The sequence below is a fragment of the Calonectris borealis genome, chromosome 6 (assembly GCF_964195595.1).
Source record: "Calonectris borealis chromosome 6, bCalBor7.hap1.2, whole genome shotgun sequence".
NCBI classification, from domain to species: domain Eukaryota; kingdom Metazoa; phylum Chordata; class Aves; order Procellariiformes; family Procellariidae; genus Calonectris; species Calonectris borealis.
Window position 1 is genome coordinate 25451316 of NC_134317.1, and position 24342 is coordinate 25475657.

At 40.0% G+C, this 24342-nt stretch overlaps 1 protein-coding gene across 4 annotated transcripts in view; it reads left to right on the top strand.

Moving 5' to 3' along the window:
- The window catches only part of MTX2 (metaxin 2), a 35664-nt gene extending 14396 nt beyond the window's left edge, over positions 1 to 21268 (top strand). The window contains exons 1-9 of one of the 4 annotated variants that reach the window (XM_075153312.1): positions 3473 to 3904; positions 4573 to 4678; positions 12639 to 12711; positions 15784 to 15860; positions 16594 to 16719; positions 17407 to 17445; positions 17855 to 17980; positions 18644 to 18720; positions 20770 to 21268. In XM_075153312.1, coding sequence (XP_075009413.1) covers positions 4655 to 4678; positions 12639 to 12711; positions 15784 to 15860; positions 16594 to 16719; positions 17407 to 17445; positions 17855 to 17980; positions 18644 to 18720; positions 20770 to 20980 — 753 coding nt within the window. In that variant the 5' untranslated portion in view covers positions 3473 to 3904; positions 4573 to 4654 and the 3' untranslated portion in view covers positions 20981 to 21268. Of the gene's footprint in view, positions 1 to 569; positions 617 to 3472; positions 3905 to 4572; positions 4679 to 12638; positions 12712 to 15783; positions 15861 to 16593; positions 16720 to 17406; positions 17446 to 17854; positions 17981 to 18643; positions 18721 to 20769 lie in introns of those variants that run through there. The other 3 variants (XM_075153308.1, XM_075153310.1, XM_075153311.1) reach the window with 3 other exon arrangements.
- The last annotated feature ends 3074 nt before the right edge of the window (positions 21269 to 24342 follow it).

Consider the following 24342-nt stretch of genomic DNA (forward strand, 5'->3'; position numbering starts at 1 on the left):
TCAGATCACATTATGGCCCCCATTTGGGGCTCAGCAGCCTGCTACAGTTGTCAGAAGACTGCAAAGTAATGAAGACTAATAGGTAGCAGCCCTAGTCTTCTAAGCATGGAATTTTTATTGCAGTGAACTTGTCATCTTTCTTTTGTGTGACAGACCTAGACACAGTGTGCAATATTAACTGCAAGCGGCTTTTATAGGTTTCTGAATGCTTTTACTTTTTAGCCAGAGGAGTTATGAAGATGCGGTTTTATTTAACTTTGATTAGAAGAAGAGTAATTGGCATAAAACTCAAGCATTTAGTTGTGAGCATTTTTTATTGTACATTGGTGGTAATGTATGATAAATGCAATTGCACTTGCAGAAGAAATATTCCTGGTGTTCTTTTTTTTTCTCTTTCTTTTTTTAATATTCATATCACAGGTTTTCTAGTCCAGCTGCATAATAATTATATATTTGCTCCTTTTTTTATGCGTAAGAAATGCAACCCAGAATGGCTTACAGTTACAGGTCAGTAGCTAAATGGGCACTGTTTTTTGTAATTGTTTTTTGTTTTTTTTTTCTTTCAACAGAGGAACAAATTTTGCTTTCTGATAATGCATCTTCCCTTGCTGTTCAGGTAAAATGTCATCTTTTCTAAACTAAAGATGTTAATTCCATTTTATTTTTTGAATTATTATCTAGCTAAAGTAACTGTATTTGGCTAAATGAATGATTTAAGAATTATTTCTATCAAAATCAATGACTTATTTCCTGCATCTGATGTGTTTTACATTGTCATTGAAGTGCCAGAGCCTAAAGGACATGAGGATTTTGAGAGTCCTATATAGAGTGCTGCTGCTTGTACTCGTATTTATATTGGTCTATGTTTGTACAGTATCTGGTTGTCTGCCTACTCTGGGAACTGTGCACGGCTCCCATCTTTTGTCACTTGATATGCTAGTTCGTCTTGTAACATCTTGCATGGTGCTTGCTGGTTATTTAATTCTCAAAGCTAATAATGCCCCAAACTCAAGGTGTATTTGCTTCACGCTGTGGGCATCAAATCTCTATAGGTCTCTGATAGGTTTTCTCAGTTTCATCATGTAAACAGAGTTGAGATCCAATGTGGTTTTTAGAAATAGTCCATATAATTGACAAACTTGCGTCTCTAATTGACTTAAAAGCACCTCTGTGGCTGTGAAGTCTGCATAAACTCCATTAACCTGTTAGGTTCAGTAACCCCAAATCTCGAGGGGATGTTTTCCCCATTAGTAGAGAGGGCCTGGCTGTCAGAAGTGGTGGTGAGCAGGATGTCTATAAGGTTCCTGTTCTTCAAAGCTGCTTTGCATAGTAGGGAGTTGCACTGTTCCCCTGCTTCTTGCCTTTTGTGTGTGGTCTAGCTTAGAGCAGCTAGAGCAAACAGTCTTTGGGAGCTATCCAAAAAGGTCACATCTCATTTAGCCAAAGCGGGACACTTGGAGACTGTAACTGACATTACTGGTAAAAAGGTTAGGATCATTTGATCATGGTAACTACTTCCAGGATCTCTAACTTTTTTCCTCTCAGTCTGGCAATCTAGGAAAAACCTCTAAGAGTAAATTCTATCACAGCAAGAAGGTACCTTTATCCTTTGCTGGAAAGATGAGTCATCTTTGATACACCAAATATATAAGGCAGTGTTTATTTTTTTGGGCAGTGTGTTTCATGTCGTGCCTCACAGTAATGCAAATAAGTGTTTTTGTTGCTCACTTGATCTTGGTGTTCCTTTTTACTCCAGCAGCTGTATTTTTCGTGGTTCTCATTAATTTTCTTACCATCTAACAATACGTATAGGTGTGGCTTGTATTTAAAACACAAAGAAAAGAAACAACAACATAACCCTAAAATTTCCTTTTCTAATGCATCATTTTGCTTTACTGTTTCGAGTCCATTGTTATCCTACACATGTCACTTAGATGATAAATTAACTATAATATATTAAAAATGCTTGTTTTTCTTCAATATTCTCTAGCTGGACAGCTGATAGTAGCCATGACTATAAATATGGCTCTGGTAGATATCTGATCTTAAACTTTATAGAACAATTTTGTATTGGGGAATCATATCTGTTTTGAAGAATCTATGTAACACGGTTGTGACTGTGAAAGAATAGCAATCCTTGGTGTATTTGATCCATTTTGAAATGATACTAGGATCTGTAGTTATGTATTACTAGCTTAGTGATCAGAAAGCTTTAAATATACCGGTGTGTTTTGCATAAGGAAATTGCTGAGTTCCTCTGTTTTAGAATTTACTTTTTATTCTGATGAGAGCCTGTTTATCTTTTTACTGGATATCTTTTTGTCGGTGGTTTTTTTTTTGGGGTGTGTGTATGTCTTTTCCTGAGAAAGAAATGGGCATGGGGGCTAGGAGGAGAAATAGGAGCTGGTACCTAGGACTTTTTTCCTACTATTGCCATTCCTTTTTCCCCTGTTAGTGATTTGGGGCACATGAATATCACCAGAGCAGATACATAGCTTGTTCATGGCTTGTTGAACTTCTATGTGGTGAAAACACATCAGAATTTTGAGTCCCTCTAATCAAAAGAGCATGTGGAGTCAGCCGCCATCAAATCTTTAAGGAACATGGTTCAGAACAAGACTCTAAATGTGCTGCAACTGGTCTTTCAGATCTTTCTCAAAATCTCCTTCAGAACCTCTTCATAACGCTGCTCTGGGATAGCTCTCAGAGGACATATATGCAGATAGCTACATATAAAATAAAGAATAAATTCCAATGCTGTAGTAAGTAATTAGTGAGGGTAAAAGTTGACTTTTAAAATGGACAGCCCTGCAATACAGATGGCATTTCATGTACCTCTTGTCCACAGAGCAGATCAAGCAGACAGCAGAGCAAGTTACCTTCAGTGTAGGTGTAACAGACTGTTGCAGGCATTTTGTTTGAATTAATGAGTAGTGAGGGCTGCAGATTCAACATAGGAAGTTGGTTGAGTCTTGCTGTTTTAATAATGAGTGGACTTACGACTTCTCACTGTGCAATGAAATCTGGACTCCTGGCTATAGCTACACATCAGATAAGAGAGGGGAGGACAGTGTCTTCTGGGAATTGCTAAGTAGCTGTGGTGGTGCCATCAATAGTTAAAAACCAACCAAACCAACCAAAAAAAATCCCTCTCATCTTGTGGAACCTCTCTGCTGATTCTGATAGTGGTTTTTTTTGTTGTTGTTTGTTTTTTAATTCCTCTTCTGCCCATTGTTGTTCTTGGAAACAGACTAAATAAACAATTCCTTTGTCTTTTATTGGGTTCAGATTCTTTATATTTGCTGAAAATGCAACATAATTTCAAATGAGCTAGTGCATTATCTCTGGTACATCTTGGTGTTTGCACTCCTTGTTTGTTAACTTGAAGTAGTGTATTATACAGTCCTGTTGAAAGTGAAGCCCATTTGATCTTAGGCTGCAAAATCTTGATATTGAATGAAGTTTTATTTTCACTGCAAAGGAATTAAAATCAAGGGAAAACACTAACCAGTGATGATTATCCAGCTACAGGAAAGAGAACGTGGGTCGTAGAATGAAGGCTCTGTTCTTCTTGTGAGATGTTCAGCCCTGTTCCCATTAAAGTTAATGAAAACACATACACCTTCCGGGTAACATGACTCGGTTAAAACCATTCTCCACTTATTTATTGTACAGCTTCCATTATACAGCATTCCTGCTTATCAGTCTTATTATAGTAAAGAAAGCCACCAAAAACCAGAAGCAAACACACAACTATATTTCAGTAACAAAACAACTCCACAACTTCAAGGAGGGAAAAATGGAGTTTTAAATGGATTAAAACTGAATTACCGCAGGAGAGTATATTTCAGTCTGAAGCAGAGAGCTTGTCCAGGCCCCGTTGCCCTATTGATGCCTGGTGCAGGTAAAGCCTTTTTGTTTAGTGCCTGGGTGGAAGTAGTGTGGCTGAGCAGGAGGGAGGGGGTTAATAGAGCTGTGCTGTGCCAGGCCTCTTGCCTCAAATGGCAGCGTGGAGCATCTCTGTGCACTGTTCCAACTTGTAGGGAGGAGGAATGTGGATGTTGAGACTGCCTCTGTTATTACAGGTTCTTCTGAAATCTTTACACAGGTAGTCTCAGAGTCTTGCTTAAAAGGCTGTCTAAAATGTTCAGGATTGTGGAAATTCTCATAGCTATCCTGAGGTTATAGAGCCTGCAGCTCATTATGTTAAGATATGTATTAATTGCTTGTGCAATTGATGTCCTTGTAAATGGTCTTAATATATTCCAGGAAAGTGCTTTTAGAATTGTCTGTTCTTAGTCCTGAATGACAGAAGGATGCTTGGGCAATGTAAAATTGTGTTACACAGACCAACTGCTTATTTACTTCAACAAGTAATCAAATAAATGTGTAAATCACGCATGATTAATTGCCCTCGACAGATTTGTGGATTCTTTTTGTGTGTGTGTGTGTTTGAATTGTGGTTTGTTTTTTCTCTAGACAAAACATTAGCAGAAATTTGAACTTGTTGCGGAAGCTTGAACAAAGGCTTAGTACTGAAATGAAAATCTGACAATCTCTGTTTTTTTAAAGAGAGTAAAAGCTGGAATTCTTCATCATGAGAAATGCAGTATCAACATAATCAATCTAGCAGCATTGCGCTGTAGCTGAAAACATGCTTAAATCCCAAGCCATACAGGTACTGTTTGTGAGTGAAACATCTTTCATATAGTTCTAAGATGAAATTACCCCTGAATGAATAGCATCTTCATTTATCTTCAAAACCTCTGTGCTACTAGTGAATCTACTCTTTCTGCATTCTACAACAAGAATTACATTACACCATTAGAGCAGTGTTGTGCTGCAGTGTAAAATAGATTGTTTTGGAGAATGAACGTGGCTTTGCTATAAATTACGTTCACAGGTACAAAGGAATTTGTTATTTTGTTTAAAATAGTCACAAATATAATTAAGCTCTTAATTTATGTTAAACTACAAATGTGGCCATTACCATAACTGGATTAGGGATTTAATCTGTCACTCAAAGAATGATACTGAACAGTTTTCATTTATAACCTTAGACACACTATTTCAGTTACAGGGTCTGCAGCTGTTTGATATGAAAACTGAATTATTCCTTAGATTTGTTCATGGTTTTTAATTTTAAAATGTGTTCCTGCAATAAAGTAGAGAATAACTCTTTAGTTGTCATCACGTATTGTCCTTTGTATGCTCATGAAATAATGTAAAAATGGAATCAGAAAATGCCTTTCACTCTTTCTTCACAACAGTATTGTGCGAGTGCTTTTAGAAGTGCTGCTGAATAAGAGATGGCTTGGAATGGCTTGTTCTTTATTAAAAACTAATCATGAATATATCTTCTTCAAATGAAGCCTGGAGTGTGCCATCTGAAAATAGTGTTCCTCATGTGGGGGACGTAAGTTGTGAACTATTTGAGTCTTGGCATAAGTAATTTCATTCTTGCCTCTGATCTCAGAAACTTCAATCTGGATATGATTTACATCAAGTTGTAACTCATTTTTAATGAGTATGTGTGTTTGCTCATATGTATTATTCTGAGAGGGGACTGGAGGGGAAGAGGAGAGCGTTGTGATGGAGCTCTGACAGGGTGATTCGCTGCTTGATATGTGTTATGTTTCCAACTGACGATGTCCAAACAGCCCTTCCTTAGCTGGGGAGGGCAAAGAGGAAGGCAGAGCAAGAGTAAAAATGGCACCTAAAACAATTAACTGTAGGAATAAATACAAACCTCCCCCCTCCCTTCTCTTATTCCTTCCCATTGTATTTCATGCACAGTCATTTTCCATCCCTGTCATCATAGGAAGACACAATGGCATCACTTTCTTGCATTGTTTCGAGGGCGGCAGCAGCAGCAGAGATGGGAATGTCAGTCGTGTGAGAAGAGGAGGAAGGGGAGGGTGGGGTGAGTTGCCCCACTGCTGGCTGTGGTTTCTGGGCTCTGGGCTTTTGAACTGTGCTAAAGCAGCACAAAGGTGATTGCTCTGATAATTTTTTTTAGATAATTGAAATCCAATGAACTACCTACAGTTTGAATTTGAAATTGGGCAGGCTATAAGAAGACAAAGCAAGCCTTAAGCTGATTGTGTCCTTTAAGCAATGCTGCTGTTGTAAATGTACTTTGTAATTCTGGCAGGAGGTGTCATGATTGAAATGAATGATAGGCATAAAATTGTTGATTAATTTTCTAACAAGTGTCACCTCAAAACTTCCTATCAGCCCTTTTCACATAGCTGCTGATACTTTGTTCTCTCGCAGCAAAAGTATGAACTGGCTTGTTCCGTGCTGACTTTGAAAACAGAGTAGCTCATGCTGTTACTCTCTGGGAGGAGAAGGCAGTGCAATGCAAACCGTAGTCCTGTGTGGCTCAACGTGCAGTAGGGCAGGAAGGGCACTGAGAGGCTGCTCCACGCTTTTTCTTCAATTCGTTGTCCTCACTCCCACACTCTCTTCCCTAGTCTGTAACAGTAAATATTGGGAAGGCAGGGAAGGACAGACATAATTCATCTGGTGGCACCTTTTTTCCTCCATGTCCTCTGTTTCTCCTCGTGGGCTTGCAGCAGCTTTCCACCTCCCTGTCTACAGCAAAGTCTCCCATTAAAAACAAGGTGCACAGAGGCAGTAGCGGCTTTGTAGACTCGGTACTTTCAGTCTGGAAGAAGAGAGGTAGCATTGCTAAAAAGATACTGTTGACATTTCTCCCTTCCCGAAGAGTAGGTGATGCTACAGGTAGAGGGCCTGGAAGAACGTGAGAAGGAGAGACTGTTAGCCTGCAGGGAAGAGAGGCAGAGAGCATGCGTGGGAGAGAAGCTGACAGACCCTATTAAGCCAAATCTTTATTTCTTAATACCTTTATCTATTTCTCACATTAACCTCATCCAAAGAAAGGACACACTTTGTTCCAGAAATAACTCAGAGAAAAGTTTTTGTAGCAGACGATATATTGAACGTAAGTTACTAAATTGGATAGTTTTCTGGGTGTCTGCTTCAGTCATTGATCAATGTTGATACTGCACAAGAAATTCGGCCCCCATTTTTAAAATTACAGAAATGCAAATAATCAGTGGAACATATAGATAAAGGAGGCACTCTTGCTGATGCCAGGGGAATAAACTCAGTTCTTCCCAGTCTGAGATTTCATTACCCTTGTTTTGTGCTGCATTAACTAGTATGAGCCATGAAATTACTCATTCCTTTTAAAAGCCTGAGCGTTTTGGTTTGATGTCCTTCAGTTGTAGTGAATTCTGTGTATTTATGCTTGAATGAAGTTTTCTTTATTTGTGTAAAGTCTATTGGGCAGTCATCTCTTGATCTTCTGTAACATGGGCAAGGGGAAATAAGAATGTTAATCCCTCATCTTTATGAATTGATCCAAATAGTTAGCTCTTTGGATAGGTGTTAAGCATAAAAAAAAAAGTTAATCCTTTCCAGCAGGAATTCAGTTCTCCTTTCCCTGCTTAGAGTTTGTTTGGAAGAGTTGTTTTCAAAACAGCAATAAACATTTTCAGTGAATGTCTTTACAATTACTTTGGACCAGAAAACTTTAGATGAAGTAACGTGTACCGGTTTTACTACAGACATTAGAGCTAATTTTTTTTTTCCTATTCTGAAGAACTGCAACTGCTATAGTATTATTGCATGAGAATCCTAGGTGCTGGAGGAGATCCAGGTTGTGGCCTACGGTAGTCACCCTGTTCATTCTGTGCTAGTACATTTTTTTTCCAGAGGAGAAGAGAGCAGGAAATTTAATGCTGTTCTTTGGAATTACAAGCATTTTTGCAAGGTATGACAGTTAGCCTTGTTTCTAGTTTTGTTTCTAGTTTTGCTGTTACCGTCTTGCTTACCATTTTTAGGTGAATTTTCACAAGGCCTTGATTAACTAGCGTATGTGTCACTTGGAATTCAGTTGGCCCCTTTCAGTCCCTTTTTAAGTTGATCAGCCAAATTTATGATGCTAACAATAATCTCTGATGTACTAGAATAAGCCTGGGCCCTTGATCTTTCAGATTGCTCAGCTTTTGATGCCGTGTCTTTGAAGGGGTGTTGATATCTTCATAAATCTCAGCAGAACTGCACTGGGGTGGTTTCAGCCTTCAATCTCTCGCCCTTCACTCCAAAAGCACTCAGAGGAGCTGAGCTCACTCCCATTAATTGATGTTTTTTCTCACAAGAAAAGCAAGGGTTTACTTGCCTGCTCAAATTAGATATGTGAGGTACCCAAAGGGAAACGAGATGCTCTGAGCTGGAATAATCAGTGTTCCACTGCATCTTTTATCAGAGTTGGAAGCCATGGCGGTTTGATACCATCTGCACACCAAATGTGCTGGTTCTTGACATTCTCCGTGAGTGGTCAAAAAGGGAACAAATCCTCCCTTGATCACTGGGCTAAAGCATTAAATGAGATAAAGACTCACAAAAGTTGCTGCTTTGTCTTATATTCTCTCTGTAGGATTTCTTTGATCTGTGCCCGTTTCAACTATTTTGGTAATAGTTCATGCCACTTACTGCCTAACATCAGTTATTGTCTAAAATCTAATTTATCTAATTGTATGCATCAGAAAAAAATTTGAGGTTTTCTGGCAGTGGATATTTATAAGAATGCATTGGTCACGATCCTTGTCCATCCCTTTTTCTAAAAGAAACCATAATTTCCATAAATATGAAAAGCATTTACTGTGCTGGAAAAGTCAAAACCACCTGTGGTGTTAGTACTAATAATTTCCAAAGCTTGTCAGTCACATCAATGAAAGAATGTAAGTACTCCTATAGCAATGCAAATTGTAAGGCTTATTTCTTAGGCTGAGCCCTCATAGTTTGGGGTAGTACTGTATCCTCTTATCAGTTGACGTGTATTTGTAGTCGGCTTGAAGGCTATCCAGTGGACCATTAGTTTAAGCCGGATCAAGAAATGGATACTGGCCTACTTCTCTAGGTAATGATTAATTCAGCAGTGTAGATCCAATAAGGATTAAACTTCTCTCATATTGTGGAGCTTTCCTTCATTTTCTTGCAGAACAATATTTAAGGAGCACTTAAAATTGAATAGGTCATGTTTTGGGTACAGCTCAACATACTGGTCTTTTAATTCCCTGGAATTCTATCTTTTTAAAAATGTAATAGCAGTTTTTAATTTTTTTTTTTTTATTTTTAGGTTTATTGTATGGCATTAAATGATTTTGTCTTCAACTCTTTCACTGTTCTGTTTTCTCTTGGTTTTGTATTTCATTACTATTTCATCACTCATATTAAAGCTGATCCTAATTATAGACAAAGGCTGAAGTGGAATAGGTGTTGGCACGTGGATGCTGAAGGGGGTTGCTGGAACGGGCCTTGTAAGGCTGCTGGAGAGGCAGCTCCAGTGGTCAGTGTTTCCGAACCTCGCAGGAGGACTGCTGGGGTGAACGCAGAACCAGGTGGATTTGCCCAGTTTTAATCTTGAATCACACTTTAGTTTCTCAAACTCAGTTCTCGTCTCCCATTTACAAGATGTTTGTCAGAACTGGAGATGACTATTCCAAGGAAGTTTTCTCAGGTTTTTGGTTTGGTGTTTACTTTAGGGTGTCTCTTTTTTTTTTTTTTTAAAAAACCTCACTGAGGGTAGACTGATTTACTTCTAAGCTTTCTAGAATCTGCTCTTTATTATGCAGAGTAGCGAACATTTTTATTTAGTTAATATTTGTTCCCACATTAGAGCTCAATTCTAGTTCAACCTCCTCTCTCCTCTTTATGAAGTGCAAAAAAGGCACACGGACCCAGTGTGTTTGCATTTCCAAGATGCCAAAATGGCAATGTATTCTCAATCCCCCTTGCATCAGGCCAGAGACTGAGGTAGAATTTCCCTGCCAAATGTAATAAAGGTCAATATTCCTTGTTCTGTGGATGTTTATTGAGGAGAAGGAGAGAGAGAAAGGTCAGATTCAGATTTCTGATGGAAACTTGGCTGAACTCTTTACACTGAAAAGATTTTATTTATAGTTTAGCCTCTATGCTGAGGACTATTTTTCACAGTCACAAACTGTGTTTTTGGTAGAAACCTTGTACTATGTAGGAGCCAATGTACAATACGATGTACAGTAGGCAATAATCTGCTGAAGCAACTCATGTAACCTAAGTGTTCTGTGCCAGCATGTCTCATTTTTGACAAGCTGATGTGAGAAAGTAAAAATAGTTCTCTGATTCACCTCCTTTTGCTTAAATGTGTCTCTGCACTTACAAGCTTTTCAGTTATTCATGTGTTACCCTAATCCAGCGCAGTTCAGACTTTTTTTCTTCTGAACTTGCTGTGAGAATAGTACATGGCAGTTACAAAATTCATCTCTAGCTTAATGTGGAATTGCAGAGTTAATTTAGTGCCTTACTGCGAAGGAAATTCATTTGGTAAGCCTAGACCAAATGAAACTTCACATGTTTTTGAAATGAAATTCAACAGCTAAGGATTAAGTAGTATGATACAAGTTCATTCCACTCCTCCCACCCAAAGATGAAATTCTTTGAAGCTGTTGTTTGATGCCATCAGTTCCACTGCAGCACAGTACTGTTGAGGAGATGTTGTTAGCTGCTGGTAGAGCTTTCGGAAAAACCAAGTCTGTGTACCAGTTGAGTTAGAGTGTATGTTTTTGGTGGGTTACACCGTGTCCAGCGGTGGCATATTTAATGTAAACCAAAGCCTCTGCATTCTTGTCTCTTAGCTATTTCCAAAAACCCCAGTTTTATATGCAGAAGACATGATGCATATAGCAGTAGCTGGAACAGTCTGGACATTGCTAGATCCTGCAGAGCCAGCAGACAAAGGAAGAGATCTAGGACTGAGACAGACCAATGTCTTAAATTCCTGTTTAAGAATTGGTCCTTTGGGCATTACTGTTTACATGGCGTTTGGGATGCTAAGACAGCAAGAGCATTGATTTTTGGTGGGCTCTGGTGGACGCACAGACTTAGAAAGTGGGGTGGTGTCAAATGTGGCCAGTGCCTTGTATTTTCTTTGGATCATAGTTATTCCATTAAGCAGTGATAGAGGTTCTGGTTGGATGAGGTTTTGGCACTCTAGAGACCATTTTATTGCTAAGTAGTGCAGGACTAGCAGTATTTGGCTGATGTTGACCATGACTAGTATCCTCTCTCTATCTATATCTCTGCATGTGTACATATAATAACTGGCTCCCAAGCAGCACTTTAAATTAGAGTTAGGCTGAGGAAATCAAAAGCTGTAGAAACCCGGGTTTGCGGTGGGTTTTGCAGGGCCTCTACAGTTCTGAGGTGGGCTCTCATCAGCTGTAATCAATATATTTGCCTAGCAGCTTGTGACCATAGTTCCTTGCTTTAAATTGGGATTTGGGTTTGAGTTAGGTCATCTAAACCTGCAAGAGCCAAGTGTCGTAATGGACCAAAGCTTTTGGCTTTTTTTCCCTGGGTAGTTAGTATCAGCGCTTGGATTAGGGTTTCAGAATAAAGGACTTGAAGCGCGCAAGGGAAAGGAGAGGGGCTGTTTGGGTTATTTTTATTTGCTCCGTGGGTACTACAGAAGCCACAAAGTTAGGAACAGGGCTGATGCCGGTGTTAGTTCATGCCTTATGGTCCCATTTAGTGCAGAGATGAGCAATCTCAAGGTTAAGGTTTGGGTTACTTTGATGTCTACGATTAGAGTCTGAGCATCTAAAGGTGTGAACGTGCAGCTTACTGCCAGATCGGGCAATCGGAAGAGCTAGGAACAGGCTCATGTAGAAAGTGCCAAGTTACAGTAGCATTTTTCTTCGTGGTGGTAGCCTTCTTGATGTAGGCTTTTTTTAACCTCAAGCCACTGTGTGGTAAAATAATAAATAGGTGTAATTTTGGAATCTGGAATTCTGACCTGTCTAATTGCAAAGACAAAAGGAACGATAGGACTTCAGCTGAGCTGTGAGAGACTCTGGAGTTTTAAGAAGTTCTTTATTTGCCGTGTTCTGTCCAAATTGCAAGTATTTTTCTTGATATTTTGCTATTTCAGCAGAAACGCACTAAGGATTTTGTGATGATGGCAGGTGCTGACAAAAATTGGTATCCTACTGAGAATGCTTTGAATCTAAGGTTACAGATAGAAATTGATCACTTACGCTCTCCATGATTCACATAAATTACAGATAATAAACACTTCCTCCCAAAGCAGACTTGTGCTCTGAGAGTGCCATAGAGCAAAACTTCTGGCAGCTATTGCAAATATAATGTGGGAAGGTGCTATATGTTTTTGCTGTGTTACACAACGTGAACTTGGTTAGCCAGAAGTAGTAAGTAATATGGTTTTCAGGAGGGGCAAAATGTCACTTAATTCTGTACAGCCACAGCACTAATTGTGACTGACAGATACTGCTTCTTTGCTCATCTTGAAGAAAAACAGTAAATGTAGATGAAATTTCGTTAGAAGAATTCCAGTCAATGACTGGATGATAAACAGTTGTCTAAGCAAGTTAGAAAACCTTGTTTTTCTTTAACCTAAACTTCTTTCTTCCTAAAAACAGTATGCAAGGAGTTCTACTTCATAAACGTGTGTTAAGAACTAGCTAAAACATAGTCAAACATATTGAGAAGAACACGCTTATTTGTCACTGGTGTATTAATGCTTTTTAAATGCAACTCTTTGTTTCCAGGCCTTTTTGCAAATGTGCAATCTGCCAATCCAGGTGGTTTGCAGGGCAAATGCCGAGTACATGTCCCCATCTGGTAAGTGTGGCCTTCATTTAGATTACTACGTTATACCTCCATTTTGATACCATGGCAACTGCGCCTTGTCTTGCTGATAACAGTCGGTCAGTGCTACTGTCTGTGGGTTGCCTTCCCCCCTCCTCTCCAGTGCAGTTTCTCCTCTGTAAACAATTAAAACAGTCAAATGCAAAATAACATTGGCGCAATGTGTAACTGTGCCTGTGACTGCAGTACCTATATATAGCATTCAGACTGGTGGAAACCACCTCTAAAATGCCTGAGAGTTGTTGTGTCCTGAAGCAGAAAGACTTACATTTCCAAAAGTGGCTTTATTCTACATCCAGGGAATATTCCAGTGAATGCTGTTATATTTTCCCACTGCTGGAGGGAGACAACACCGGAGGAGTATCTTTTGTTATCCTGTCTGAAGATGATTGCCAGGATGTTGATACAGGAGAAGACTGAAGGGTGCATTGTCACTATTAAGGGTGACAGGTGATTTTAAATCTTCCTCTGATCCATGAGACTCTCTGGGGAAAAAATCCAAACCCACCAACAATAAACTAAGTATTAGAAGGGTACAGAGTCTACCTTCTGCTGGAGGTGACTGGTTGCCTAAAAACCTCCAGAGGGCAGCTCCAGAAGGTTGCCTAAAAATCAGAGAGAATTGCTGAATGCAGGGTGCAAAAGTCTGGTAATCCTTGCGCTCCTCCTCAGATTTTTGTTGTGTGAGAAGATACTTATTTACCAATTACTTGGCTTTGGCTGATGCCTGCCACATGGAAGTGCCTGTCACTATATGTCTGCCAACTGTATGGATTCTGCTGCTGCTATGGTATTTCAGTCAAAGCAGCTGGAATTATGCTATTTAAAAAAACCAACAACAAAAAACCACTGGTTTTCACTGCTGGGCAGCAGTGAAAATACAGCAAAATATGGAGGTATGTAAATTTTCGTTAGTAAATAAAGGTAGCTTTGAAATGCTGAATCCTTGCACGCACAGGAGTGGGACTGGTGACAGTTGCATGCTCTCTCTTCCCTGCCACCTGCACCCCATGTCCACACTTGCTGGCATCTGATGTTACAATGTGGATCTGAACCCTTCCTTCTGCTGAAAACAAGGAGCACAAGAGGGAAAATGATACTGCTTCAATTTTAAATGTGGGTAGAAATACATGTGTTCTTTTTGCCCTTACTTCTGGAGTCCTTGTTATTTTTTTTACTTCCCCCATTTCCTTTCTTTATAATATTTTGATTGTTTAATGATAATTCAGAGAAGGTTTTCATTTGCTCCCTTCTCCCTCCCCACCTCCCCTTGTCTCACAGCAGCAGCAGAGAGAGATCTGGATCTCATCGTTTTGGGGGGATGGTTATTTATCTCATAGTTGTTGTAATGACGAAACCCATTCTGAGGGAGTCAAAAGCGGAATACCAAAGGATTGTCTTGGTGTGTGAGGTACAGTCTGACTGAAACCGCTAAATTCTGCAGCTCAGAGAGGTCTGCGTTTCCTTCCGCAACATGCAGCGTGTGGATGCAGATGAAGCCTTTGTTGATGTGATGCACTTCATTTATTACCTTTAGGCTGATCGAGCCAGTGAGAAGTGAAACTCGTGATAAAAACCATGACTGAATCTGCTGTTAGCGTGAACTGTGTTTGAGCTAGGCTGAACAGTAGGTTTTTTGTGTTTCAGTGAAAAGAGTGAATGTATTGCTAAGAAGATATTTGGAGTCAGGCAGGTACTGATCTTGCTCTTTGGGCTGTCTGTCGAGAGCAGAGTTTGCCCACAGCGAGAGGCAGGAATGTAAGAGTGTGCTGTGCCCCACTGCACTGGGCAGGCTCGTTTACTGCCTTTGGGTGTGAGGATGTTCTCAATAATACAAAACATCCAGCATTTATCTCCATTTTATGGACGATTTCAATCATGTAAGTAATCCTAAAAGATTTAGTCTTAAATTCAAGGTTGATATTTGTCAATTGCATTTGGATGAACATTTTCAGAATGAGCAATGTGGTTAGGGTGGATTGGAGCAGGAGCCCTCAGCTTCACATGTTGAGAGCTGGAAAATAGGAGTGTGAGGCAACTTCTGTCATTCTTTCTGGCTTGCTGTGTGTAACAGGGCTTCCTCTTGTATCTCTGCCAGCCTTAAAGCCTTGGCTCAGTTCTGCATGTAAGAAAAGTTACCAAGCAGAGAAGGTGGTGCGCACAGACTCGGGAGCCCTTCACACCCCCACAAGGTCCACCAGTGAGACAGTAATTTCCCAGTCTGCTTTTGAGGACTGGCCGTTTTTAGCCCTGCTCCATGCTGGACCCTCAGGGCTCAGCTTCATAGACTGAATGTTGAACCTTGCTAGCATTAAGCTTTTACCCCATTTTGCTTCCATGATGATGAAGCAGCTCCTTCCCCTCGCAGATCGTGGAGCTGTGGGTCTCACTCTGAGAACCTGTTCCTGACCCCGGGACCATGGGCGCTCGAAAACACCAGCTCGCAGCTGGGGGACGAAGACTGGGGCAGCCAACAGGAGCCGGCTGGCCCAGTCGTTGGAAATCTGGAGGACCGGAGGAGGGAGGGTCAGGACCCTGCCTTGCGGAGTGTGCGTTTGCACTTCCCCCTGCTTGCTTTTCTGGGCACGGTGCCACATCTCCCGTCATCCTTTCAGCAGCCCTTTCCCCGCCAGTGGGTTAGAAGGGAGGGTGGGAATGCGTTGTGTCGCAAAACTAGCCGAGGGCTCTGTCTGCTTTCCTGGGATTTCCCAGCTGTACTTCAGAGAAACATTGCATTAAGTCTTTCCAGCAAAGCAAAATCCATTATTAAAATACAAGTCGATAGATCTCACTCAATAACTTTGAAATACACAATTGCAAGTATTGCATGTAGGAGAAGTTCAGGGTGGGGAAGATCAGGAGGAAGATGTTTGTTAGTACAAAAGGTCAGTGGGTGAGCTATGTATGTTAGAGCTTTACCTGTGCTCATTTGAAAAAAAACACTGATGTTCAGGTGTACCTGCAATATTTAATTGCTTTGAAAATTGGAAATTATGTTTTACATGTATAAAAACCTCTTACTAAAACATATTTCTCATTTTACAGGCAAAGTACCCTTTATTCATGTGGGAAATCAAGTAGTATCTGAACTTGGGCCCATAGTCCAGTTTGTAAAAGCCAAGGTAATAATAGTACGTTGTTTTCACCAATTGCTGAATAGCATGTTAATCCTGCTTAGCGTTGTGCTGATTTGGTGTGCTCTTCTGGAATGTTACTTAATTTGTTAAAACAGTGTAGAAATCTAGTGCCGTTTTAAAAGAAAGATATCCTGGAATAGGATGGAGGTGGAAATGTTTTTCTTTGACATTTACTCAAATTCTGGAAGTAAATCCTATGTGAGATAGCTGCGTACCAGTGCCAGTTTCTGAGACTTTTTCAACATGCCCTGTCTCTGGATTTCAGAGCTCTTAAACCCAGAAGTGACTTGTTTAAATCTTGAGGTGTCAGATACGGTTTAAATTTGCCTTTGTTCCCACCCTGCCCCATATTTTTAAAAACATTGTCTTTTCACTGAGCAGTTGATAAAGCTGTATCACAGATGTAAATTTGTATTTACTTCTTGCCACAGAGATAACAGTAACCAGGAGGCCGTGTGCTCAAACTGTGTTCACCGATAATAGTTGTCTACATTTCTTGTGGATTAGCTATATTATGTAATGATGATTTCTTTTTAATTCTAAAGGACACTGTATGTAAAAATTGCGTATGTAATTTGTTACTGAACTATGTAAGTGAACAGGATCTGAGTCAAAGCCCACTGACTTCAGGGGTCCTTGGGTCAGGCATTGCTGAATATTCCAATATCCTTTCTTACATGTGTGTCTGTTTTTTTTTTTCCTTTCTTTTCCCCATTAGGGCCATTCTCTCAGTGATGGGCTGGATGAAGTCCAGAAAGCTGAGATGAAAGCCTACATGGAATTAGTCAATAATATGCTTTTGACAGCAGAGGTACGACAAACCATAGTAACTCCACACACTTACGTAAGTGATTATAGGCAAGAAAGCTTTAGGATTTTTCCCTATATTGGAAATGCTGCTTGTTCTTAGATTAGGTCATCAACTTTTGAGGTGAAAGGAGGCAGGAGTAAATTCTCTGTACCCTATGGATTGCTTGCTGAAATTTTCCTGTAGACGCAAGCCACAGGTGTGATTCCCCTGACCTACCTGAAGTGTGTCACGTAGCTGTAGAAGTAACCGATTTCCGCAGACGGAAAATGCTGGTGACTCCTGGGATCCTACCCCACCCCACAGCTGGCCGGGCACCTCGCTGTCACCTTCCACAGTGTGTGTGCTCATGTGCTTAGTGGGAGGCTGGGATCCCCTGGTTCATGTCTGTGGCCAGTTAACGTGACACAGTCCCAGCGCAGGAACAGCGTTGGGAACGCTGGCAAGCTGCAGGTGGCTGAGGGCTGGTAACCTGTGTGCTGCGTTGCGTGTGGCGTGGGCAACGGGAGCGGGCCTTCGGTCTCGGCTTGGTCCTGGTGCTGGTCCTAGGAACTGGGCTTTCGCCTTCCAGGTTTAATTTCTTTTCTACATTCAGAGATCTAACAGAATGAATGAAACGGAAATTTAATCTAATATAGAAAAGAAAATTCTACTAGTGAGAAATGATTGTCTCTGTATTCTCCTTTATTTGGAAGTTTTAGTAAGTATTCTTTCTGTTCCTAGCTCTATCTCCAGTGGTGTGATGATGTTACGGTAGAGGAGGTGAGTGGTTCTGCAGCATTTATCTTAATTAAAATTTAATGAGAAAACACTTTTGCTCACAATTGCAAGTCCCTCCTCATAAATGAAACATTGAGGTTTATACCATTAATGATAGAGTCTTTTCACTTTAATTTCGCTTGCATATACATTTTAGGGAAGTTGTTTCATTACTGGAGGTAGCTGACTGCAAAATAGATCTGGGTTTCTTATATGTTTCTGAAGTAATAGTTTTAAATGTTATGCTGCAAACTATAAATTCTGTGCAAATAATTACAGCATATCACACAACTCGCTTTGTCTTTTACAGCTTCCTTTCTGATAGAGATATGTGAATATTAGCTATTTTGTGCGTAGAGGTATCTGTATTTTCTTATAATATAACACAGTACCTTTCTGTTTTCAAACAAAGATTACTCACCCGAGGTATGGCTCCCCTTACCCGTGGCCTCTTAACCGCATTTTGTCCTATCAGAAGCAATGGGAGGTAAGGCGAAAGATGAAAGCCATTGGATGGGCTGGCAAGACACTTGAACAGGTCAGTATGAAAAGTGAAGCTTATTTCTTTACCCTGTTCTATTTTTTCTTTCCTTTTTTTTTTTTAAAGGCTTTGGAGAATAACACTTTCTTGAAACAGATGTAGTAAAAAAAATATTCTGTACTTAAAACATTATCTGGAGTCAGGTATTTGCCTTCAGCCGCAATAAATCTTAAATTATGTGCAACTCGGGTGGGTGGGAGGAAGGATGTTTTACCGTGAGTGTACGTTGCTGGTGATGTTAGTTTAGGCTGTAATCCTGAAAATAGGTTCTAAGTTACAGACCCCACTTCCTGTATGGCGTGAATAGGCTTTGCAGGATTGTGGCTTCCCTTGTCAGAGGTCTTAAAAAAAAAAAAAAAAAAAAAAAAAAAAAAAAAAAAGGTAAAGCAGTTTTGAGGTATAAGTTAGTACCTTTAATTAAGCTAAGTTATAAATGTTATGGGAAGCACTTAATCAGAATTGCTTTACATCAAATGTTAGATTAAGTAACACTTAGCTACCTGCCTACTGTGTAGGTTTGACTGACTTTAACAGCTTTCGATGTTCCAACATTGTATGTTCCTTGTTCCCACCGTCAGTGCAAATACAGTAAGGTTACTTTTTTGCAGTGTTGGTTTTTCCTGACAATACGGATCTTTTATCTCTTGTGTGGTTTGATAGGTGCTTGAAGACGTAGATCAGTGTTGTCAAGCGCTCTCCCAGAGATTAGGAACACAACCATATTTCTTCAATAAGCAGTAAGTTACTCTTTACTGAAATATTACATCCAGGAATGTGAGATATAAATATACATCCATATATATATATGTATATATATGGAAAACTCCTGTTTTATTTTAATGCTACATGACTAGCTGAGGAAATACAAATGTGTGACTGGAATATAAACATGAAATTTCAGAAATAAATAATTAAAGGTTTTAAAAGGAATGTTTCTGTAAGTTTCTATTGTGTGTGTTTTTTTTTTTTTTTAATTTATGATTTAGTTTTACTCCTGCTTGTCTTCTCTACAGAGTCTACCACAACTTATATAGGCTACAAATGTACACCTTTATACAGTTATTTTCTTATTAAAAATGATACATTTAAAGCTTTACTTGTATTTCTTGGGTAGCATTCTCTACTAGGTACAGGGGAGTGAATGTACGTCATGCCGTCCTGGCCAGGCCAGCTTCTCTTGCCCTTCTTACCGCCAGGGGCAGCTCTGAATGAACTGAATTAGCATGAGGGTGCCTGTGAGTTGTAAGAACTGGGGGAGAGGCTAGCCTTGTGTCGACAAAGGGTCAGCTGCAAAGTGAAAACTAAGATTCACATTCCCAGGGGAGAAAAAAGGAACAACTTGGCCTTCATGGGATGCCCTCTGCTTTCACCCGTTTCTTCCAATTGCAAAATGCTTTTTTTTTCTTTCTTTTTTCTCTCCAATAATTCAATATTTTTGAAATGTTACGGATTTAAATAACATCACATTAGGTCCCTCTTGTCTCCTGTGCAAGGCCAGACTAAAAATGGTCAGGTCTGGACTTCAGTTAACTACATTTGGACAGGGGGATGTCTTCAAAAGGGAGATGTCTTCATATGGTCTTGGTTACTTTTCTGCGTGTGTTGTTGCCCCTTAATCTTTTCCAAGTTGAGACTAGGTGGGTAGTGTAAATTGAGTGGATACAGAAATATGCATTATAGAAGACAAGTTTGAATTGCATCTTCTCAAATCATTCTTAAACATAGTATCTCCTAAATTTTCTTTCTGTATTTGTAAAGAATTGTAGTTTGGGGATTTTGTTTCTGTTGTTTGTTAACCAGGCTTTCTTGGTACAGTTTCAACCTTTAAGTTTTTTAGCTGTCTGAAATATTACTAAGAGAGTATGTGTTCTTAGTCCAGTATTTTCCAGTATTTTTCAGTATGTGACTTCTGGGAGTCTGTAGGAGGTAAATAAGAAAAGCAGCCTGTTGCTGACAGATTTAAGTTTGTTATACAAGGGTCCACATCTCCACTGGAGAGTTCTTAGTGATCCACAAATAGAAAGGCAAAAAAATTATCAGTTAGAAAACCCTCATGCTGCTGACCTTGAACACTAGTAATGAGGGACTCTGAAGTTATTAATATATTTGAAAAAAAAAATCTATTTGCACATGGGCTAGTTACAAAGGTCCAAGATGACAAATCAGAAGGCTTGTACCTAAAATAAGGTAGGACTGAAAACTTTCAATAGACCACTGTTTCCCAAAATACCTGTTTTCTTCTGTGTAGTCCCCTTTCAAAAAAGAGATGTTTCCAGCTGCTGTCACCCTGGAGCTCCTTTTCTTATTGGTTGAATAATTCCTGACTATTGAAAAGGACAAAAAGGGAACAGGAGTTTTATGCCTTTTTTTTCCCCTCCTCTTTGTTTTTTTTTTTCCTTTGTGAGATAATAGCTGGGGTTTTTTTATATACATCTGCAGAGGAAAAAGAAAACCTCGAAAAGACCTGATAAGCATTTGCCCTTATTACAGAACTAAAAGGTGGAGCATGGTTTGATACTGGATCAGTAACTCTGCCCCTTCTAAGAAGTGTTATTTCCACATTTCCAAGCTACCAAAAGCAAACAAAGATGCCATACTGAGAACTAGCAGTATGCTTATGTACTGTATACAGAGTTTTCATGCGTTTGGTAAGTTCAGTGTTGCCTGATTTCTTCCCAGTTCTTAGATCGCGTGGCTGTCTAAAAGTTACTCAGAACAGCAGGGTTTTTCTTGATCAGGATTTGCCTTCCAAAATACCTGTCTTTTTTTTCTGTTTGTTTTTACAGACCAACTGAATTGGATGCTCTGGTATTTGGACATCTGTTCACAATCCTTACTACTCAACTAACCACTGATGAACTCTCAGAAAAAGTGAAAAACTACAGTAATCTCACAGCCTTTTGTCGGCGAATAGAGCAGCAGTACTTTGAGGGTCATGACAGAGACAGCTCTGCAACTGTTGCAGCCCGATCTGCTAAGAGGTCCTTACTGAGATAAGCATGTTGGTTGGTGGTTGGAGTGGATTGCATTTCAGTTTTGGGTTTTGTTGTTCAATGAACTGATTTTGAGAATGGAAATGTGTTAGCTTTTTGAAGCTGCCAAATCACTCTGGAGCAAGGAAAAACTCTAAATGCAGTTTTTGTGTTGTAGAACGTACTGTGCACATTTAACCTGAAACGACAGTATGGGCACTTCCGTTTTAATAGCCTGTATGCCACTTACTCTAAAGTGACCTTGGAAAAATATTGTAGCTGTATTAAAAAGAATAAAATCCTTTAAAAAGTTTCTCTCTGATCTTTCTAAATGTGTTTCTTACTAAGTTTTATGTCTATGTAATTAATGTCTGTGTAATGAGTGGGATCCTGTTGGCAGAACCCCTGGAAGACAGTTGTGTAGTAAACTAGTTACAATTATTAAGCTGGGAATGAAAGGACTCATTAGAGATCTTAAGTTTGCCTGCCTCAGCCAAAATTCATTCAGGAATTGGGTGACAAAAATGTCTTGGAGCTCTGTGGCACACAAGTGATGTGATTTTATTCAGTCAGTGCTTATTTTGTGTCAAAGTAGCTCCTGGCTGTTACTACTTCTTCTTATGTGTGTCCTGCCTCTGCTTTTATTTCTTGTTCACCTTTGGTTTTTGGATTTAAGTTTTTTTTCTTCCTATGATTTCCCAGTTTTAATCCTCAGCTTGTATTGCTCTTTGTTTAAGAAATGAATTTGCTAGGTAAGCATCTGTCTCACTGTTTCCACTTCCAGCATGTTAACATTGCTTCTGAACTTTGACGTACTTGCTGGGGTGGTTCTCGTAGCAAAAGGACTTGGCATGAGCCTGTGGCTGGCATGCCTTGGTCATTCCGCCTCTAAATTATCCTATGGTACATGTAGGCACAATAATACAGCAGTAAACAAAGAAATATCATTGTGGTGCTCCAAAACCCCTGGCAACGTGGAACTTTTCAAGGGAGAGTTCCTGTGTGTAGGCAAGGACCCAATCTGACTAATATTTCTTCGGATTAAATGGCACCACTCTCTTCTGCTTTGTCGGTTGTACTTGACACTTTCCAAAAGTGCCAACAGCCCCAGGGACATGCAGGTGGTAAAACCAGTCCTCGTGCACGCAGGAAGTCCTGGGCGCAACTGGGAACCAGCTCAGGCTGTTTGGCTAGTTGGAACCGTTGTGTTTTCTTACAATGAAATACATTCTTTTGACTATACCCCTCAGTATCAAAATATTTAATGGCTTGAACTGGTTATGCAACAGTCATGAGATTTTTGGCTGCCATTTCCTTCTCTCTTAAAAACTGAGCAGAAAGCAGCTGCGTACCTTGGACTGGCCGGGTCTCTCTCGACTCCGTGGCTCATGAACCACTACTGCTTACTCGTTCCCTGCGGGGGACCACTCTTGTCAGCTCGACTGGAAAATGGAGCTGAATTCTTACTGCCTGCTTTTTCATACAGGCGTCCTACTGGAGTCAAACTGACATAAGTATCAATGCGAAAGGGGGTCTTGGCCTTTTATCAAATCACTCGTGCCAGGAGAGGAAAATTGCCCTTGTCCTGCATTTCAGTCTTAAAATTTCACACGTGTGTGTTGAATACCTTTTCAAACTAAACCCCATCAACTCTAGACTGCTTAGTGACAATTTCTGCTATTGAAGCACTCGGTAGCTGAGAACCCAGATACTTCTTTCGAACCTCCTCTTCTTGAGAATGCAACTTCTAGAAAAACTGGAAAAAAAATTGTTGTGGGGTTTTTCTTAGTTTGGAGAGAATGTTATGATATACATTACTTTGAGAGAAAAATACTCTCTAATAGTCTCTAAAGCTAGTAATGCCACGGTGATGGGGAAATCCTGTGTGAAAACTGAAGTATCTTAATCCAGTGCAATTAAACTTGCCTTTTACCTCCTACTATTTACAGAGCACCATTCACGAGGAGATATTTTAACTAGCTTCTCTGGTTTTAGCAGTTCTTCTGCTACCAGTAGCCTGAACTACAGCAGTAATTTACTTAATGGATTTCCAAACCCACTTGTGCACAGGCATTAACTTAACACGCAGCCTGAAAATGTGCAAGTGGGCATGTATTTCTCCTCTTTCAAGGCTGCAGTGGCCATTAGCCAACTTGTAACCAAGTTCTAGCAATTGCTTTGAAACAGCATTGAATTAAACCATGTTTTTATATTTTGGCAAGGTTTCTGTAAGGCAGAGCAAGCACTGGTAATACAACACTTTGAATGCCGAACAGATAGTTACTGCAAATTTTGTGTGGTAACATATAGCAAGCTTTATAACTTCAGAGGATAAAAAAAACCTCACTGAGGTAGCCATACACATTAACCTACTTTGGATGTCTCATATAGAAAATACACTCAAATGCTGTGGAAGTGGTTTGGCACGAGATACTGATCAGTTACAAAGAAAGTTTGTGTAAATCCACCTGAGCTACTCAGACTGCACTTAAGGATACAGAGGCAGGCAAATTACATGGAGTTTTCAATATTGAAGTGAGAGGACAAGCAGAGACTGAGCTCTGGAAGCGAAACTGAACAGTTTCAGAAAGTTTAACCACCCCTTGTTCCTTGTGGGTGACTTTGATAACTTAATTAGTAAAACAAAATTTAAATGGGAAAAAGCATTCTTTACTTCCTTGACTGAAGAGCATACTTTCTATACAGCATGTTTGCCACAGGGCTGGTTTGTAGTTCAGGCTGCACCTCATTCTAGGCGATATCTAAACTTAAAACTAAAAGGAAAATCTTGGCTTTACTACCAGCGTTGAGAATAGCTGTTAAAATCCTAGACAAAGGACATACTTTGTGCTTCAAAAATACAAGAAACCATTATGCTTTTTTTAAATGACATTGCTAGCATGACCAGTGCTACAGAGCAGAGTGAGCTGAGCGCTGAGGACCAAAGCTTGTAAGCCGTGCTTTAACTCTGGGAAGCCGCAGTCCTATGAAGGACACTGATGCTGATTGCTCCTGAAACGCTGCGCACAGTTCGAGAAAAAGAATGAAAAGTTCAAACAAGACCAGCAATAAGACCAGTTAAGGGTGGAAAAAACCAAAACCAAAACCAGCCCAAAGCCAATTACCTTTCTAGCACGGGAGTTGAGCAAGTCAACCAACCTGCTTTATCCAAGGCTGAGGAAAGAGGGCTTTCTATTAGTCTGAGTGGCCCTCTAGTAGACAAGGCTGTGCAAGCGCAGTCTGGGAGAATTTTACTCCTGGGTTGTGTGTTTTTCTAGATCTCCCATGACTGAAGTACAACTGCTGCGCCGGAGGCAGGAATCAGGCCAGGAAGGCCTGTGGTCTGTCTCATGTAGCAGGACAGTGTGGATGATGATTTTCTTTCCC